Source organism: Letharia lupina (assembly GCF_014066315.1).
Source record: "Letharia lupina isolate WasteWater1 chromosome Unknown contig_16, whole genome shotgun sequence".
NCBI lineage: Eukaryota > Fungi > Ascomycota > Lecanoromycetes > Lecanorales > Parmeliaceae > Letharia > Letharia lupina.
In genome coordinates, this window is record NW_023502985.1 from 145681 (window position 1) to 162642 (window position 16962).

General features: G+C 48.8%; 5 protein-coding genes across 5 annotated transcripts; 1 reads left to right on the forward strand and 4 right to left on the reverse strand.

Moving 5' to 3' along the window:
* Positions 1-1594: 1594 nt before the first annotated feature.
* HO133_002854 (uncharacterized protein) lies at positions 1595-2536 on the reverse strand (the record flags this gene model as incomplete). The annotated part of the gene is made up of 2 exons (XM_037293779.1): positions 1595-2416; positions 2468-2536. 2 exons carry the CDS (start codon positions 2534-2536, stop codon positions 1595-1597), a joined length of 891 nt encoding a protein of 296 aa, XP_037149857.1.
* A 4523-nt stretch (positions 2537-7059) lies between these two features.
* HO133_002855 (uncharacterized protein) lies at positions 7060-8519 on the reverse strand (the record flags this gene model as incomplete). Its single annotated transcript, XM_037293780.1, has 4 exons — positions 7060-7221; positions 7327-7616; positions 7674-7875; positions 8169-8519. The coding sequence occupies 4 exons, from the start codon at positions 8517-8519 to the stop codon at positions 7060-7062; spliced, it is 1005 nt and encodes a 334-aa protein (XP_037149858.1).
* A 143-nt stretch (positions 8520-8662) lies between these two features.
* On the reverse strand, positions 8663-9245 carry HO133_002856 (uncharacterized protein; the record flags this gene model as incomplete). Its single annotated transcript, XM_037293781.1, has 2 exons — positions 8663-9025; positions 9210-9245. The coding sequence occupies 2 exons, from the start codon at positions 9243-9245 to the stop codon at positions 8663-8665; spliced, it is 399 nt and encodes a 132-aa protein (XP_037149859.1).
* A 436-nt stretch (positions 9246-9681) lies between these two features.
* Positions 9682-11878, reverse strand: HO133_002857 (uncharacterized protein; the record flags this gene model as incomplete). The annotated part of the gene is made up of 5 exons (XM_037293782.1): positions 9682-10484; positions 10651-10992; positions 11054-11258; positions 11307-11628; positions 11691-11878. The coding sequence occupies 5 exons, from the start codon at positions 11876-11878 to the stop codon at positions 9682-9684; spliced, it is 1860 nt and encodes a 619-aa protein (XP_037149860.1).
* A 1222-nt stretch (positions 11879-13100) lies between these two features.
* Positions 13101-16395, forward strand: HO133_002858 (uncharacterized protein; the record flags this gene model as incomplete). Its single annotated transcript, XM_037293783.1, has 4 exons — positions 13101-13341; positions 13394-13498; positions 13556-15045; positions 15100-16395. 4 exons carry the CDS (start codon positions 13101-13103, stop codon positions 16393-16395), a joined length of 3132 nt encoding a protein of 1043 aa, XP_037149861.1.
* Positions 16396-16962: the final 567 nt, after the last annotated feature.

A 16962-nucleotide genomic window follows, 5' to 3' on the forward strand; every position in this document is an offset into this window, starting at 1 on the left:
TGTTGCAGTTCTATAATTCAGGCGCGTTGCCAAGAAAAAGTGACAATGTTCACGATTGTTTTTTTTTTTTTCCAGAATTGCCATGTTTGCGTGCGTGGATATTGTTTTAGCGCGTTTAATTCTATGACTTTGATATCATTTACCGAATGAGCCGATCTATTCGGATCAACACCCACAAAAACATGCGCAAACGAAAACAAAGAGCGCGAGCTTTTCCTCTTAGGATCTGAAAGTTTCGAAATCCCCTCTATGCATGGCTTTCGCTACATTTCCTCGCGAACACGGCGAGTTCTATTACCTTCATTCCCAAGCCCAAACATCACCAAGACGCAGGGCTTCCTCGTCGATAGGGTTCAGGATGAGCTCGCATGCAAATGAGAATCTTATCACGCCTCAAAAAGCCATCGAGCAAGAGTGGCAGCCGTTCAACGCTGTCCTAAGATATTCACAAGCATCCACACACAGCACCAGAAAGACACTAGCGCACCGCTATAGCCAATGAAACCATAAGCGATGCATACGCTACGTTACTGATCGATGACACGAATAATGTCTTGCTCAGCGTCTACTCAAACACATCTCAGTGCATGGATACCAGCCTGGTGATAAAACTCCTCGGACTCGGGAAGGATAGAGCGAAGTATAGAGCCTGACCGCCGCTCATATGTCCAACGGCACTGAACATACTTTTTCTTGTCAAGGAAGCAACGCAGTGTCGTAGCTTTGTCTCCACAGGAGGTGATATAATTGGGTTCGTTGGGATCTGATCTGTGGTTTTTATGATGTATCGACGCTGCTCGTCTGAAATCCTAAGTGCTATGATGACAAAACTTATGAGCTGATTGGCAAGTCACATGCGCACGGATATATGTATGGTATCGCGCTCAAGTTGTAGGGCGAAAACCAGACAAGAGATTTCATGATAGAATTAGAACACCTTTCTTTTGGAACTCTGTCGGACGTATGTTGTATTTGAGTCTTTCTTTGACTGCAGTAAAATTACCCCGCGGTAGAGCTCTGACGCTGGACAACATCATCAAGTATATAAACAACGCAAACGGTCGCGTCTGAGATGAAGATGCGGAATGCACTGAGCGTGAACAGACCCACAAAGCAGGCAACGGAATGCATGAAAGCAGAATGACATGCACGTTTGAAATGGTGATGATAGAAGACTAAAGCTAATACTTCCATAAGATGTGGACCAATACGAGTCCCCCAACTTCCTTCCACATACCGTTATTGTTCATGGTCCTTCGCTAGTGAAGTTGGTCGCAAGTAGGTCCGTGTTGCCCGGAAGAATATAATTCCTGTACTCGGGCAAACCAGCAATTACCGCATCCGGCAAATTCACTATATCTCTGACTATCTGTGGCGGCGTCAGACCAAGCCACTGTGCAACCGAAGCGACTACCACGAGCAAAAGTCAGCTTAGGGTTATCTGCATCCAGTTGCAGCGGATACGTGCCACTGAAGTATGGCGACTGCAAAACTTTCCAGATAGATCACATCTACGTCCCCCGCGTTCTCGACGTAATGACTGTCTGGGAACGGGACGTATCCTACATCCGCTTCTGCAAAATCGAAAGATGTATCAATCTTCTCCCTCGTATTGCCAGAGTCTTCGAGGATTGTCCACGAAGATCTTTTGTATCAACGCTTCATCCTCCCCGCACCACTCTTTGCACTGGGCAATGAAAGCCGGAACATCAAACTTCCGATAACCCTGCACTGCCTTCCTATCGCCCTGCGGATTGGCTGCAACGCCCCCGGTATGCGGCCAGTCAGAAGCCCACACTACCTGAGTTGGTGCAATGCGAAGGATTTCTAGAACATAAGCGTCCAATTCTGGCAACTTTGAGAATCGATAGATGCCGCTCAACTTGACCCAGACTTGCTTCCTGGAGAGCAGATCCATGAACTCAGTGTACCCGGGCTGAAGACGTGGGGCTAGAGTCTCATTCGGCGTTGCGAGATGGTCTATGACCACTGGCACCCCCAATTTTGGAACCTCGCTCGCTATTTTCTCAATATCTGCAAGGCCAATGTGCAGCTGGATTGCCCATTTCAAACGGTGTATTATCTGGACATACGACCTCAATGTTGTTAATATTTCTTCCTTACTCTTGTTCTGCGAAGTGGACTTGAGATTGATTCTAATGCCTCTGACTCCCAAGGCCTGCATCTCGTCCAGGTCCTGATCGGATATCGTTTCCGGGTCTATGGAAACCACCGCGCGCCCCTTGCCTTTCAGGTGACGGACAGACTGGAGCAGTAGATTGTTGTCGGTGCCATAGACCGATACGGCGACAAGGCAGACATGATCGGTACCAAGCTGCTCCTCGAACTTGAGTAAGTCCCCTAGGCTTGCTTTCTTCGGCCGAAATGCATGATCTTGTGCGAAGGGAAAATCTTCCTGCGAAAGGTGTTCAGCGTCAAGCACGACTGCCTGGATGGCCTTACTCACCTCGTCAACGACGTGCACATGGCTATCCCACGCACCACGTGGAAGACTGGTTGGTTTTGAAATGCTCATGGTGGGCGCCTTCCGAGACCAAATTTCAAGTGACCTGCCTGGTAAGAGGAAGTCTGAACTGATGTGGTTTGTAGGGGATTTGGGTACAATCCATTCGCACTCGAAGAGCAAGTGGCCGCGCGACAACGTCAACGAGATCACTGCACCTTCCGAGAGGATGCGAGAATGGCAGCATGCAGGCTTCGGTAATGAGTCAAACTTGGCAACTCAGTCAAAGATGCGAAGGCAGAACTATTGTTGATGAAGACCTCGTAAATACAGAAACCCCGGGCAGACGTCGGAGTCGCAACAACTGATGGGTATGCAGTCTCGAATTGATGAATGCAAGAATAGCGAATCAGAAGTTTGCCGATGAAGCCATTTCATGTAGGCTGTGCGGGGTATAGGGGACCCGTCCTTTAGTTTGGATCTTCAACGACATGCCCCAAAGCAGTGTTGGAATTCAGCACCTCAGCCCTATTGCGCTTGGCATGTGCTACAAGTAACACACAAACTTCACGGAGAAACAACGAGCCGTCATCAATATTCATCCAACAGGTTTGGTTGTGACTTGATAACGCCCTCGGACGAGACTGTCGCAAAAGAAGGTTTAATTAACATTGACGGACCCATAGAAGCGCATATCCTAGACAGTCTAGAGACCCGAGAAGCAGAGCGCAAATACATTTGGACGCTGTAAAGAATTTCGAGTCAATTCGGACTGCTATAAATCTGATGCGGAAGCCGCACAGAATGCCAAGCTGTACGGACTGGACACCGGTCATGATACTGCGAGACAGTGAGTGGGACGTGGGAAGAAGTCGCTTACGTCCCCTCAATGGCGACTTTCCATTATGATTTTCTGTGTTGGTTTGATCATCTTTCAGGTATGCTTGCGTCGTCTGTCTGATGGCACTGGGATATGTCATCATCTCCTACAGCTCCGACCGCTGCCGAGACCGCGGCCTGCACATCACCGGGGGCAAATTACCGAATCATACCCCGAAAGTACGAATCCTTACCGAATCATACCCCTAATTACCGAATCATACCCCGACACCAAATCACACCCAAATATGGGGTATGATTCGGTAATTTGCTATTGCTTGGGGTATGATTTGGTAAGTTGTCAAAGTGGCCTCAAACTACGAAGGAGATAATCCGCGATCTGGCTTATTCGATCATAGAAATAAGGGAGTTTCTCCGACCGCATTTGATGAGAATTCTATCAGCTTAAAAACATCAGACGAAAGCCGAGTGAGCGAAATTTCGAGCCCGGGGGTGTCCGCACTTCACGCTGCAGACACCCCTATTCGGGTCCCGTAGGGCCCCAATTCCTACTACGCTGCGCAACGGGGCGGGGTAAGCTTTAGGGGGTCAAACCCCGCCCCGAACCACGCCCCGAAACCCGCCCCAAAACCCGCCGCGCAGCGTAAATACCACCGTTATCAATAATCAAGTCGACGATAAGTCTACCGCTTCTCAAAAAAATATATTTATTTTAGATGACTTAGTTAATTTATATGAAGCTACCATTATCTTCATTAAACCCTCTCATATCAGGAAGCTATTATTTTTCAAATCATACCCCAAGCAATAGCAAATTACCGAATCATACCCCATATTTGGGTGAAATTTGGTGTAGGGGTATGATTCAGTAATTAGGGGTATGATTCGGTAAGGATCCATACTTTTGGGGTATGAATTAGTAATTCGCCCACATCACCGCCCTCATACTCGTCGCGGCCATCGCATACGTCTCCTCGCCACGCTGCCTCAAAGCCAGCTTCACGGCAAATACGCTTGCGTGGTAGGTTATCTTTTCCTCTTGACTACATATGCACGATCCCCATCAAAGTTAACAACCCTCCCAAGTACATCGCCGTCGCCTGCATCTACGCAACCTACCCGCCCACGCAAGCCCCGGCCGCCAACAACCTCGGCAACGGCACCAAACGCGCCATCCGGTTAGGTATATACACGGCGATTGGCAACTGCGGCAGCGTCGCCGGCACCTACTTCTACCCGTCGAGTGAAGCGCCGCAGTTCCGGAGGGGGCATTATCTGTGCTTTGCTATGAGCCTTGCGACGGCTGTGTTAACGTTTACGAATCATCTTCTGCTGGGAAGGGTCAATAGGGCGAGGGATGAGGGGGATGGGAAGGTCAGGGAGGGGGAGAGTTTGGATGTGAGTGAGATGGCGGATGAAAGTCAAGGGTTCAGATCTAGTACTTGAACCAACGAGCGTTGTACAAGGGCGAGGCGTTAAAGTTCTGCGCAAGACATGCCCGCGAAGTACACGGTGAGGAGAAGCTCTTGGTATCGGAACGACGATGGAGATGGACAAGCTGTTGGAAAGAGCGTCAGTCCGAGGTTCTGGAACTTTCCTGCTTTCAAGTCAGTTTTGACGACATGTTGATAACAAACGATACGAGCAAATGGCGCTGAAAGACCGAAGGCTACCTTGTACATCGTTTCAAAATGACCCAACTCCTGTCACAGTGTAACAGTGTAACATGAAATTTGAGTGTATGTATCATTGATAGGCCTTGTAATTGCCAGAAGGGTATTGTGGAGCCTATGTGCCAAGGCGCGCTAGGGCCTGATCGGGAGGAGTGTCTGTGTGTTGGGAGTTCACCCTGTGACAATTACAGTGTAAGTTGTTGACTGACATCGTCCGTTAGTGTGCCCTACGATGATAGATTGTTGCATTTAACTATTTTGAAAGATTTTAGGCAGAGAATAAGGGAAAAAAAGAAACAAAAAAAAGTGACAAAAGTCCAAAGTCGTCCTCGAACCAAGAAGCAAGCAAGTAAGCAAAGAGCAAAAGAGCAAAAGGAAAATCACCCAACGGGATTAGAGCTCAGCGACCTTCAGAATCCTTTAACAGAGCCAGTAAGATCAAACTCGTCCATGTGAGTGCAAACCCCTCGAACTGGCGCACAGCAGATGACTGGTACTTCATTGCCCTCGGTTGAGAAATTTCAGTCAAAACGCTGTCTGCCAGCTATGAACCTCAAAGCTTAGGATGTTCCCGCGTATCTAGTGGACCATGTTGTCCGATAATTAAGAATTGTCCGTTAAACTAAGATATAATCTTAACGTAATAACACCGGTGAAGATAGTCGTAGTATCCGTTATGGGCCTCTTGCTAATTTGATTCATAGTTCACTGACTCCTACTATACTCTTATACAAGATCGTCGGCAGAAGCTACACCGCTGCTCCGCCCTCGTCTCCTAGACCTTCTCTTCCCTGCCTACTACTTTCCTTCCCAGCGCAATATCCTTCTTGACCATGAACGTCCTCACATTCCTCTGCGTGTCCACTAGTGTGAATCCTAGCTGTTGCATGTGAACAATGCCTGCATCCACATTCCACTCAGTTCTATAAAGTTCTTTTCCTTACACATGTACCGTAACTGAACCTCATAGAAGCAGATCCATGTCACGACCTTAACACAACCACTACCTACCAAATACCCTTCACCTCTCCCCCTCCCCCAACTCTCCTGCCCAATCCTTACACCGCACGCTCCGACACGTCAAAGCTTCTCATAACACCAACCCCCTACGCGCCCCGCAACCTCTCTACCCGTCCTCGCATTTGTCTCATTAGTTGAATCGTCTATTTGATGCAAAAGTAACCAGTGCCGTTTTCTTCGCCAAGCCTGCTCTTTGATGCACCAGTCACGTCAGCTATCATGCAGTCGCGCAATGACGGGTCATTTCCCCCTGACGTCTCACACGACAAACCTTTTGCTACACTTCACACTCGGCACTCTGAATCCTTTCTCACGCGAACCGCCATACTTTAATCTATCAGCCGATTACAGGTACGGCGGTAAATATTTTCAGTTGAATCTTGAGCTGTTTCGCTTTGGCTATTCGGTAATTTAGTCTTTGAAGAGCTTATTTTCGGCATCAGCGAGGGCGGATGTATGATAAGTAGATGATGTGGGTATGAAGAGGAATGTTCAAGGGTGCGAGGATTGATGCTATGGAGAAGGAGCAAGTGAGAGGATTTGTTATTGAGGTTGATGAGGATGACGGCACTAGAGTGTAAAGGACTCTCGTTTGAAGGCAGTAGGTAATCGTACCGGAATTTCTTAGAGCACCACTGGAACGAAGTGAATTCAGTAAGCAAAAGGGAAGTGTTCTTATAAGGCGAGAAAGTTAATCGTGATCAGTGACAGTCCCAATCCACTTTCAGCCTTTGAGCATGGTTCTTTTCAGCGGCAGGAGTAAAAGACGAGATAAAGTCCAAATGTTTAATTATAGATAACGGTCCTAAAGCCGTCAGCAACTCGATCCCGTAAAGCTCGATTGTAATCTGAGTGTTGGGCCCCAGGCCCAGAATCATTGGCACCTGAAATTATCAAGACTAGTTTTTCACCAAAGCTTGCAACATTCAATCCATCCAAGGTCGACTCTCACGGAGATTTGGGATACCTGACTTAGCCTCGTTCTTACCGGCAAAAGCATCCGTGTACCCAAGGGAAAGGCGGCAAACAGTGAACATGCCCGGATACACCTTCAATTGGTCATCAAACCTTGCGAGGTCGAGCGGCCATTTCTCTCGTCTCATGCAAAGATCTCTCAGCCGTCATATCCTTCTTCTTTTCCATACGTGCCTGCGCCTGTAGCGCACGACGGGCCCCGTCCCCTCTGAACTTGGTCAAGTACTCTTTGAACACTTGCGATGACTTCTTGAATGTGCTCAGTCTTCAGCAAGACGTGTTGGTAATCCGGGATCCTACTTACTTCTGCGCAAGTCAAGGCGAGTAAGGGTCGTTCTTTCAAGGATAACAAACAATGCACGGGTCCTCAATCTGGGCTCGGAGACACTCACGAATTATCTCAGCGATGCATTCGGCAGTGTAAATCTTGCCTACACCCGGAGGTCCGTGCGGTGGGAATGTCTGACCTTCGCCTTTGCTTCGGATGAAATCCGCATTCCATGCCTCTCTCCGATCTTTCTCTTGATCTTTATATTTGCAGGTGAGGACTTCGACTAACTTCCGGTGTCTATCATCCATGACGAGGTTCTTGATTGCATTACCTGTGGGCTCATATCGCGAGACGTGGTTGATTTTCAGTTCCTCTATGGTTGACGGTATGGTCTTAGCATATCCGCAACTGTCAGGGGGTATCTACGTACCCCATTCTCTATTCTTGAGTACGAAGCCCATGATCTTCCGTGGGAAAAGCATCTCATCTCTAGGGTCAATGTCATCGTAGGTACTCCACTTTCCGTCTACTCCTGACTCATCATCGTCCAGGTCTCCAATTGGCGGTGGAGCCTCTTCGGTATCACCGTATGACCAGTATGACGTGGGATTGAGAACGACCCTTCCTTTGTACTGCAACAAGAATCAGTACGATACATGACGCCGAGCTCCAGGAATCTCACATACATATTGCTTTACTTTGCCCAGAGAGCGTCCATCGTAGTTTAGTTGCTCGCTACCTTTTCGGGGGTACGTCGAAATATCGCTCACCAGCTTTTTCCAATCTTGGTCGCCAAGCTTTGTCCGAGGCCATGTCGGCGGGAAAGACCTTTAGGCTAGAAACTTCTCGTTCGCCGCTGAAGCTGAAGACACTGATGGAAGTCAAACACCTACCAATACGTCGGCCTGGCATCGTGTTCAGTAACCGATTTGTGGCGAAAGGAACGGAACTTGTCGCCATAAAATTCTAGGTACCATAGTTCCACTCTGTACCAACTTGAGTTACTCGCCTTGTTCGTGCTAGCAGATCTGATGACAAAAGCCGCTGGCTCGCCGTCAATATCGGTATAGACCCTTGTTCCAGGATCCAGGAGCATCCAAAGCATTTCGAATGTCGCGGTGGGTGGGCTTTTCTTATGTCGATTCTCTTCGTCTTGAATGTTTTTGGCATATTTGGCATCCAAGAATGCGAGTAGAACTTTGATATCAGACCTCGTCTTTTCAATCTGCAGATCATGGAATAGACCGTCATCGCACCCACCGTCCCCTTTGTTCATCATTCACCTTAATTTCCCCCGGTGGTGTAGAAGAAAGTGATAGGGTTCAGAGACTATGATAGCCCCCGTCAGTTGCTGGGATGGGTAGTAACCGACCAATCTTCGAATGGCCCCACACAGCTGTTTTGATCGGACCACCATCTCTATCGAGCCGATCGACGATATTTCAAGGTTCTGGCTCTCGAGGTCTTTGTCTTTGCCCTGGACTGGTTTGGTTTCTCTCTCCCCAAAGGGGTAGATGTCGTTCCAGCGGCTGCAGCACCGGACTGACTGCTCACGGGAGTGCTGACGGCGATCTGTCTGATGGAGACATAGGTGATAATGTCCAAGACCGAGTCAGTGCCACTCGTCTCGTCTTCTTCCGCGGTCATGAGTTTGGGCCATGGTTTGTATTGTTCGTCTTCTTTTATGGGTTCACCAGCATCGTCCCTATACCAAATTTTGTATCTGATTGCCTTGCTGTTCTCTTCGTCCTGCGACGTGGCAGTGCCGGGTCCTGGATTTCTCTCCAAGTCAATGCCATTTGGAGATAATTGGCAGGGTGGACTCGGGAGTCATCGTGTATGTAGCGAAAGGCAATTACAACGCAAGATACAATGTGATTTGTTTTGGATGGGAGAAGATTTCAGTGCGAGACACTTCGGAAATTCGGAGGGGACAAGGCTAGGCTTTTAGTGTGAGGCTCAAGACCTTCAGCTCCGTGTAAGATGTTTGATGATGTGGCATCGCTCCTAGATCTAGTGGTGATACTGGCGATAGCCTTTAAACCGACATAAAACTTGGAACGGGCACATAATTTGATGGCTCACGCATCGTTTGACGCAGTGTGGCCCTATACCTTAGTCATCGTGTCAACGTGGTCTTTGTCAATTGTCATCAGCTCTTCCCAAAATGATATTACCAAGCCTTGAATCTTCACCTAGAAATGGAGCGTAGCATTCGGCACCTGGGTTACGCTTAGTCTCATGATCCAACCGGACCTCAGCCTCATAAGCCAGAGTACGAGCGGGTAATATCGGATGCAAAGCTCGAAGTGCAGTGGGCTTGAAGAGTTTCGGATGATTATAGCCAAGATGGCGCGGTACGAAAGAACAAAGCATTTCACCTTCTCCCCCACCTTCCTTCTTCAATGCCATCAAACTGCTCTGCCAAACAGCCACCTCTAACCACTGAGAGCAGCTCCATCCAAGTGCTCGATTTCGTGACCAACTGTCTTCTGAAACACGCGCTCACTCCACCCCTGACGACTGCCATCGACGGTCGGTGGCACAGTAAGTACATCTTCTCTGCCTAGCGCATCTTTGACGTATAAGCTTATACCAGGACAGGTTAGAAGTAGCTTTATCACGACTCTGTTGCAATCTTTGAGTATCCCTAGCAACTCATGAATGACTTTCAAGAAATCCCGTCGCCTCTCAGAGCGCTCGTAGTAATTTATGCCGTCGATCATCCAGAAGAGGAATGTTGTGTCCGGTAGTTGTTGGATCAACCTTCGATATAGCGCGCAGATGGTTTCTAGGTCGTTGTGTTGGATCTTTTCAAGGTCTGTTGTTGAGAGGAAACTCAGGTCCCAAGAAACGTCACGTTGCAGGAGCTGAGAGACGAAGCTTTTGATCAAGCCGGTTGCGTCGGCCATAATATCTTTTCTGGATGTTGTATGCAGCGAGCAGAAAAAATGTTGCGAAACGATGGGCTCAATATGACCCAAACTTTCCAACAACTTGGCGGATAAGAACGTCGCGGACGAGAGCATCTCGTTTGCGGCACCATCACCGTTGATCAGGAGTTTACGGGATCCGGGAAAGTTCAGCCATTCTCGAAGCTTGGGCGACTGCATCATCCATTTGACGCGGTCTTGGTCATTGAGGCTTAGCGATGTGCCCATGCTTAGGCAGCGTTTCAAGTCTTGTTGAGGAACGTCTGATGATAATCCTAATGCTAAGACGAGAGCAGTTTGGGTTACAGCTGCTCTTCAAATCAGCGCGGGCAAGTCTTAAGAAGCGTTGGGCTACACTCACATTCTATGTGCCTTTCCACTTCCGCTGAGGGTCGAGCCTCTAAGATCCGAGGCGGTACTACACCTTTGCCTTTGTCAGTGGGTAGCCATGTCCTGATAATCCCGAAGGCTTACCTCGTATCCTGGCATCAATGCCTGGATTGCTGGACAAGTGGCTGTAAAAGCTATTGATACAATATCCCGCTGCTGCTTCTCCAATGCGAGTCGAAAGGTCTTTTTTTGTTGCTTCATCGAGGCGGAAATTCTCGGTGTTTTGCTGCTCCTTCAATTCCTTCAGCTGCATGTTAATAGCGGGGAAGTACTCTTGGCAAAGTTTCTCGAGGTCTCTCATACGGTACTGCGAGCTGATTGCCGCTTCCTGGTCTACCTTGCCAATGAGATCTCGGACTCGGTCTATCTGACTCAGTAGCGTTTGCTTGTAAGCTTGGCCTTGTGCCATGGCTTTCCATGCCTTTTCTAGCGGACAATCAGCAAGCATTTCGTATGTGAGATTAGTGTAATTGTTGAATGATCATACTTAGGATCCCCTCCGTGAGATATACCATGATATGTCGAAGAGCAACCAAAACAGCGCTGCAAAGCTGCGCTGTCATCTGTACCAGATCTCGAGGTTTTGAATCGGCGTACAAGTCACGGTATCTATTCGCACGTCCAACCCAGTAGGGGATGTCTGCCAACGCTTGGAAGATGGTCACTCGAACGTCATGCGCGCGTTTTGCAGCCTAGACGTTTGAGCTTATGGTCAAGCATGCAAGGGACACAGCCCATACTGTAACGACCATTTTGAAGACACCGCCAACAACCGCTCCGTAGTCGCCACCTGGTAGAAGGTCGAGCCATGTCTCGAATGTGGAGATATTATCGATTATCTTATCGCAACTGTCTCTTGCGGACCAGCTGTCCTTGTCTTCACCATCTTCACGAATCTTTGCTACCTTGACTGCCTCCCTGATGTCTTGCCAGGGACTAGATGTCTCATTGGCCTTGATCATCGAACTTGAATCCGGGTCAGTCTTCTGTTGGTATTGGACTATCGTAGCTTGGAGCAACTGCAACTCCTCTCTCGCGCCACTGAACAAAGAGTCCTCCTCACTTCACGCGGTACATCTTAGCATCTAGACGGCCCTCTACCAGCAGGGAGCGATAGATCTCACCTTTCGAGCTCGTCGTTTATTTCTGAGGTCGCAAAACTGTTGATCCTCGCTACATATTTGAGCGGAGGGGAGACTATGGCGGAATTGAGATCATTGTCTTCCATATGCTCTTGTATATAATCGGCGGGTAGATTTGTCGAGCCCTTCCGGCGCCCAAAACGTTGCTTGAAAAACCCGTGTTTTGACATCCTGGCCGGGGTCGCAGCCTAAAAAATTTCACGAATGAAAAATAAGATCCACTTCGCGCCTACATACTCGTAGTACGTAGACTTCTATATGTCACCGTGCGACCTAATCGAAATGAAACTCGAAATGATTGTAGTCAGAAGATACAACAACGCCGATGGACAAGTTGCTTTTCCGTATAGACGCCTTCTTGCGTGCCCTCCGACACGCCGCACTTTCGCCTCACAAGCGGCAGGGGCACATAGGGTTGCATGAAAAGTGGGGCCTATACATGCAGGCTGCTCCTGTTCTGGACCGGTCTATTTTGCAACAAGGCTGAGAGGTTGCGGCTCTGAGAAAGTTGGTCTCAGAGCACCCAGAGACAGGCTTGGATTTGCGATATAGTAACGTAGAACTGTAGATTCAGAGGATTTGCATTCTCATTTAGGTTCTTTGATTCCTATTATGAACGGGGTTCACGAGGTCATCATCTTGGAGGGCGCAAGGCTACGGAGGCGGGAAGCACCTTCCCTAAAATCTGACATGCATCAATGAAACTTACCTCACGCCATAAGAACCTTAGGTGGAAAGATCTTCTGCAGAACTCCCGGACTGCGCAAGGAATTGATAGGTATCGAGCAAGGTGCTTGAACAGGCAGCAGACTCGGAGAATCGGACCCTGCAGCAATGTGAAGGCTGCGTATCTTTAGGCTTACAACATGAGTATCTATCATTCGCACAACATGATGGTCACGCGTAGAGGGGTTAAACGGCGCCGCGATAGGGTGTTTCGAATCGGTCAGGTCAATTGTCGAGGCTCACGTTCAATCAACTGCTTGAGACGTGTTACAGCTTTGATACGCTGCCCGTGTGCGTCCGACACACTTTGTCTCTTAATCAACCTCTTCAGCTTGTCAGGTCCTACTCGTATGCTGCATATGTTAGGGCTGACTTACTTGTTGATCGCCGATCGGGTCTCGATTCGGTCGGACGCGCATGAACCGAGGTAACACACCGAAGCTGCGGTCCACTTAGAATCGAGTTTCAAGCTACCCCCTGCCAGGTTCTACATATTTCAGCCTCATATGGTCCTTTCGAAATCTCGACACCTTGTTAACCTCCATACGAGCCCTCCATTCCTGTCTAATTTTTCATGCTCCGTACAAGTATTGTCGACTCATAGGACCGAGCAGTCCTTTGACCAGTGACTATCCAAATCCACACATTCTGTCAACATCGAACGACATGGGAAGCAAAGCTGTTGACCAACAGGTCCACGTCCAGGCGGATCCCACACACAGCATGAAAAGCCTCCGTACAGACGAGAACAGTAAATCGACGAGTCTGCCGTCGCCTCCTTCTTCTGTGAAGGCCACTGAGTCGGAAAGCGGTCGCAATGAGAACGGCTCGCATCCTGGGGAGGTTGCTGCAGGCGAGCCACCCGTCAGCGGAAGCTCTGCTGGTGCCCATGGAGTCGCCAATGCAGGTATAAAGAACACGGCTGCTCCTGTAGGACTATAGGCTGATCGCTAGGATAGTTGATATGGTGAATGACGAACATCCCAGTGGGCAGCCGTCCAATGATCCCGTACAGAAAGGGACAAATCCTCAAGACCATGACGAATCATCCGGAAAGGAACTCGGTACCACAACGAGGGAAATGGATAACGAAGACGATGCTAGCGATGCTGAGTCTATAGATGACATGATCGAAGACATATATGACAATACTCTACGTCCTCGGCTTAATCTGCGGACACTTCAAGAACGCATCAAGAAAGGCCCGAAACGTGCCGTACAGCAAATGGACTACACAAGGCTCATGGAAGATAGGATGATAGATATGGAGAAAAGACTGCGAATGATCGAGAAAAAAGGGGTGGAATCGGAACCACCTACTCCTCCGCCCGAAGAGACAAATCCGCCTACTGACTTGATCATGGATATCAAGCGAATGACCTTTCAGGAGTATCTGCCGATTGATCCGAGCCCAGGACTCAAAGCGACAGGTGCTTTAAAACCCCTTGAGCATAAGCGCCGAGACGAGTTTCCAGGTCAATTGCCTTACCACCTCATCGACGTTGTTGTTAGCGCTGTAAATCAGCCCGAGCGGCTGGGTAAAGATCAGGTGACCAAGCGAGCAGCAGGCTCACTTGATCATGCTGCTCCTGGCCCTGCTATCCTAGATCAAGACTCGACGGTTAATGATCTACATTTGGCCCAGCCTGAACGCGTTCGCATCAACTCGACTTTGCTGCTTGACGCCCTCGAGAAAATTACAGGCATGACATTTAGCAAAGCACGCGTTGATGACGAGCTCGAGTTGCAAGATCAAGTCATACTGAGACCGTTCAAGCTATTTGTGACCTTCGAGCAAGAAATCAGGGACGAAATAGATCGACTAGAGAAAATACACAAGCACAATGGCAATGAAAGCAAGCCAGAAGCACCCGAGACAACCTTGAGCGAGGGCCAAAAATCGCCGCCGCCATCCACGGATGTCTTGCACAACATGCCCGAGTTATCAAGTCGAGAACACTTAGACGGTCTGAAGAATAACAATTCTCAGAACACTGCAACAGATGCCTTAACTGATGGGAGATACGAAAAACTACCTCCATTGGAATCGAGACGATGTCTCGAAGAAATGCACGTCTTGAAAGAGCTACTAGACAAAGATCTGAAACCGACGTTTGACCTACGCAGACAAATCAAAGACGGTTTGACCCGGAGTATCGCCTTTCAAGACCTCTGGCATCTCTTTCCACTGGGAACTGAAATTGTCTCTAATGGTTCCGATGGGCAAAATCAGACATACCGTATTGTGAATGTCTCCGGGGGTAGACCCTTTCTTTGCAGCAGATATCAGGCAGATATGGATCCATTAGGACCACTCTTGAATGGGAGAGAAGTGCCCAAGTTCGAGATGCTGAGTTACTTCTATGATTTTGATGGGAAGGAACTTGGTGCATGTCAGAAATTGCATACCATCAAGTCTTACGATGGCAACAAGGCGATCACATCCCTACCATGTTTTCCAGTCATCTACTGGAAAGCTTCTCGGGGGCTGAAACCTCGCGACCTCTTCATTGAAAGAGGCAGACGATTTATCGAGTTGACGCGCAAAACGGACGTCGTGCATAAGAGGTATGATGGTCGGACTCTGGCCATGGATGAACTTAGAGAAGAGGTAAGACAGACCCTAAGCACCGTGTGAGGTACTTGCTTACCTTCATCTGGTCAGGTCGACTCTGAAGTGATAATAGATGTCAGTATGGCTTTGTTAAAGAACAACTTGGTTGTAATTTGGGGTCTTTCAGAAGAGCTGGAGCCAGACCGCCGCGAGACTTTGGAGTTCCTAGATCCCAGGTGCTCGCAGGAGGGATGTTGCCAGAATTCTCCGATTCACAGAGACGACGAAGTAGATCGAAAGCGTAATGTCAAAATGCTAGAGAACAAGGGCTTTATGCGCGACTTCATTGAGTCCGACAACGAGCTGACCGAAGAAGACTATCTAGTGTGCCCCTGTTGGGTTTATGGCTATGTGCTGAGGAGTCGCAAATGGGTGAAGCTGGAGGTGAGTCTGGTTGAAGATATCAAGGATCGTGGGAGCGGCTTCGACTCTCTGGTCCTTCCCGATGGGCACAAAGAAACCTTGCTGGCTCTAGTCCAGACTCACTCTAAGGGCAAAAAGCTCGAGATCGGTCTCAAGGCAGAGAACCGGCAGATGGACCTCGTGCGTGGTAAAGGTAAGGGTCTGATCATCTTGCTACACGGGGAGCCTGGTGTGGGAAAATCATCCACTGCCGAGTCTGTAGCAGAATTTACGCGCAGACCACTGTTCCAAGTCACGTGTGGTGATATTGGCGAGTCTGCAGACGAAGTTGAGAGGAGGCTGGAGAATCACTTTCAGCTCGCTCACAAATGGGGTTGTGTGTTGTTATTAGACGAAGCCGATGTGTTTCTTGAAGCGAGGAGTAAGACTGATCTCAAACGCAATGCAATTGTCTCGGTGTTTCTCAGAGTTCTCGAATACTACTCCGGCATTCTCTTCCTCACCACCAACCGTGTTGGGTCCTTTGACCAAGCTTTCCGTAGTCGGATCCATATGAGCCTCTTCTATCCTCGGATCGAGGAAGATGCAACCATCAAGATCTGGGAGATGAACATCGACCGGGCTCGCGAGATCTGGGGCGACAAGCTCTCCATCGACGAGGTCGATCGCAAGGGTATTCTCAAGTTCGCGTCTAAGCATTACAAGGAACTGGCGGAGTCGGAAACCACGTGGAACGGCCGACAGATCCGTAATGCCTTTCAGACTGCCATCGCTCTGGCGGAGTGGGACGCTTATCAAAGCCAGCTCAAGTTCAAGTCGCCAGTCCCGCTCAAGCCGAGGCTAGAACCGGGGCATTTTGAGCAGGTGGCGAAGGCGTCGAAGCATTTCGACGCCTATCTGAAGGAGACTCAGGTTGGAACTATGTCGGATTTGGCGAGCGATAATCGTGAGCGCAGGGACGACTTCCGCGGAGCGGAGTCTTGATTTTTGCTTTGCTACGAGGCAAAGAAGCCATTGAAAATGATAGAGACGAGTGACATATATCCCAAGTCCAGGTATCTTCTCACAGAGAACTAAGTAGACATGTCCACTCCAAACAATCAAAATCCTAATGAATATAGCAGTATCGTAAGCAAGTAGATGAAAGGTAGCTAACAGTAGGGTGCCAGACCCTGATATCGAGTTGATGGTTTATCAGATGTACAAGAAAACCTGAGTGTGTTCCATTGGCCGCTGTGACAAATGGTAATAACATGATTGGCTCAACAGGCCGACGTCGTCAGACCAGGACTGATCGGGAATAGCGGGAGGCCTTCGAAGACGTGCGTTCAATAAAGGTGGAAGGCAGCAGAGTCCTGACCACCTCAAAATGAAGTCAGAATGCATTCTTAGCCTTCAAAAGTGTACGATCCAAACGCTGCGTACCCGAAAAATGAATGCAAAATAAGGTACTCGTACGGCCTGCCGGATGGCGGAAATGATACAGAGCGACGTCTCGAAAATGGCATGGAATATGAATCCTGAATCTTGGGTTCATTGTAGCAACGCTTA